General features: G+C 48.6%; 1 protein-coding gene across 4 annotated transcripts in view; it reads right to left on the reverse strand.

The window, feature by feature from the left end:
• The window catches only part of LOC127006387 (RILP-like protein homolog), a 47,511-nt gene extending 46,493 nt beyond the window's left edge, over nucleotides 1-1,018 (reverse strand). For 3 of the 4 annotated variants that reach the window (XM_050876336.1, XM_050876335.1, XM_050876333.1), the window contains exon 1: nucleotides 648-1,018. In XM_050876336.1, coding sequence (XP_050732293.1) covers nucleotides 648-947 — 300 coding nt within the window. In that variant the 5' untranslated portion in view covers nucleotides 948-1,018. The remainder of the gene's footprint in view (nucleotides 1-647) is intronic. The other variant, XM_050876334.1, reaches the window with a different exon arrangement.
• Nucleotides 1,019-1,964: the final 946 nt, after the last annotated feature.

Here is a 1,964-nt window from a genome sequence, read left to right on the forward strand (position 1 = left end):
ACCCAAAACCCCATACCAGACCCATTTCCACACCCATACACAGCAAAACATAACCTCATCTCAACCCTTCGCCTCCCAGAACTGGTCCTCCGCCTTACCATATCATAGTTTTGCCTCTTCTGTGGCTTTCCTAAGCATACCCAAAACCCCATACCAGACCCATTTCCACACAAGCAATACCCATTTTTGAACCCTTCCCATCTCAACCCTTCGCTTCCCACAACTGGTCATAACTTTGCCTTGTCCTCCCCTTCCCTAAACATACCCAACTCCATTTCCACTCACATACACACACAAACAATACCCATTTCTGAACCCTTCCCATATCAAAACCCATCCCATGTCAAAACCCATCCCATGTCAAAACCCTTCCCATGTCAAAACCCATCCCATGTCAAAACCCATCCCATGTCAAAACCCTTCCCATGTCAAAACCCTTCCCATGTCAAAACCCTTCCCATGTCAAAACCCATCCCATGTCAAAACCCATCCCATGTCAAAACCCATCCCATGTCAAAACCCTTCCCATGTCAAAACCCTTCCCATGTAAAAACCCATCCCATGTCAAAACCCTTCCCATGTCAAAACCCTTCCCATGTCAACCCTTCGCCCCCTTCACGATCACCCCTGTCCCGTCTGGCACTCACCCTCTCGTATCGCTGCCTGTCCTCCGCCTTGCCGATCTTCTCGTTCTCCAGGTGGGCGATGGTCGTCCTCAGCTCCTGGATGTAGGCGGACGTGTTCTCGTGCCTCGTCGCCAGCTTCTCCAGGTGCTCCAGGGCGCTGATCACCCGCGGCATCAGACCCGTCACCGCATCTGCCCCCGTCCGGTCGATGATCTTCTCGAACTCCTTCCCGATCTCGCTGGCCAGGTCGTAGACGTCCACCACGCTTATCCGCGCTTCCTCCTCCTCCATGTCGCCCTCGTCCTCCACCTGGTAAGGCATATATAAGGTCGAGCACGGACGCGGCACACCTCTCGCTCGCAGGGTTCGTTTGACACTGGTGGCCTCGTCTGGCGGGTTGGGTCTCGGCCTGGGTCTTGGGTGGTGGTGCATGCAGTGTTGCCAAGGGGATGTTTTGGTGCTTGTTAGTTAGAGATTGTAAGTCTGTTATGTTCGTATCTTTCCTCTTTATTAATATTTCGTTCTATTTTTGCTAAGGCGATGTTTTGGTGCTGGTTGTCTGGTTATAGATTGTGTCCGGGGCTTGGTTGACGCAGTGTTGCCAAGGCGATGTACATCTTTGGTGCTGGTCATCTGGTTGTAGATTGTGAGTCTGTTTCGTGCGTTTCCCTTTCTCGTTACTTCTATTTCCTTCTATATTTCTTGCTTTCAACTCTCTATTCCTTTCTATTTCCATTTATGGGTCCGGTCCGGGGCTGGGTCTTGAGTTGATGCAGTGTTGCCAAGGCGATGTTTTGGTGCTGGTCATCTGGTTGTAGATTGTGAGTCTGCTTCGTGCGTTTCCCTTTCTCGTTACTTCTATTTCCTTCTATATTTCTTGCTTTCAACTCTCTATTCCTTTCTATTTCCATTTCTGGGTCCGGTCTGGGGCTGGGTCTTGAGTTGATGCAGTGTTGCCAAGGCGATGTTTTGGTGCTATTTGGTGATTAGAGATAAGGAGTTTCGGGGTTTTGTGTTATGTAGAGATAAGGGTTGCGGTTTTTTGTGTATTTTTCACCCACTGGAGTTTGTATAAGAGAAAAGTAGCCCAATTTTAGCCCCTGGGTTGGTCTGGGGCTTGGGCTTGGGTGGTATAGATACAGCGTTGCCAAGGCGATGTGTTGAAGTTGTGGTGGACTGAAATTGAAGGGTAGCGGTATTTTTAACTTATATAGCGAAAACGTTGTCAATATTAGCCCCAAAACGTTATATCCTACCTTACTTTTTTGCTGGAATCCATTGAAATCATATTATGTTACGTTAACACGAGAGATTTAGCGTATCTTAGACTTTATAGTG

Source organism: Eriocheir sinensis, chromosome 32, assembly GCF_024679095.1.
Source record: "Eriocheir sinensis breed Jianghai 21 chromosome 32, ASM2467909v1, whole genome shotgun sequence".
Lineage (NCBI taxonomy): Eukaryota > Metazoa > Arthropoda > Malacostraca > Decapoda > Varunidae > Eriocheir > Eriocheir sinensis.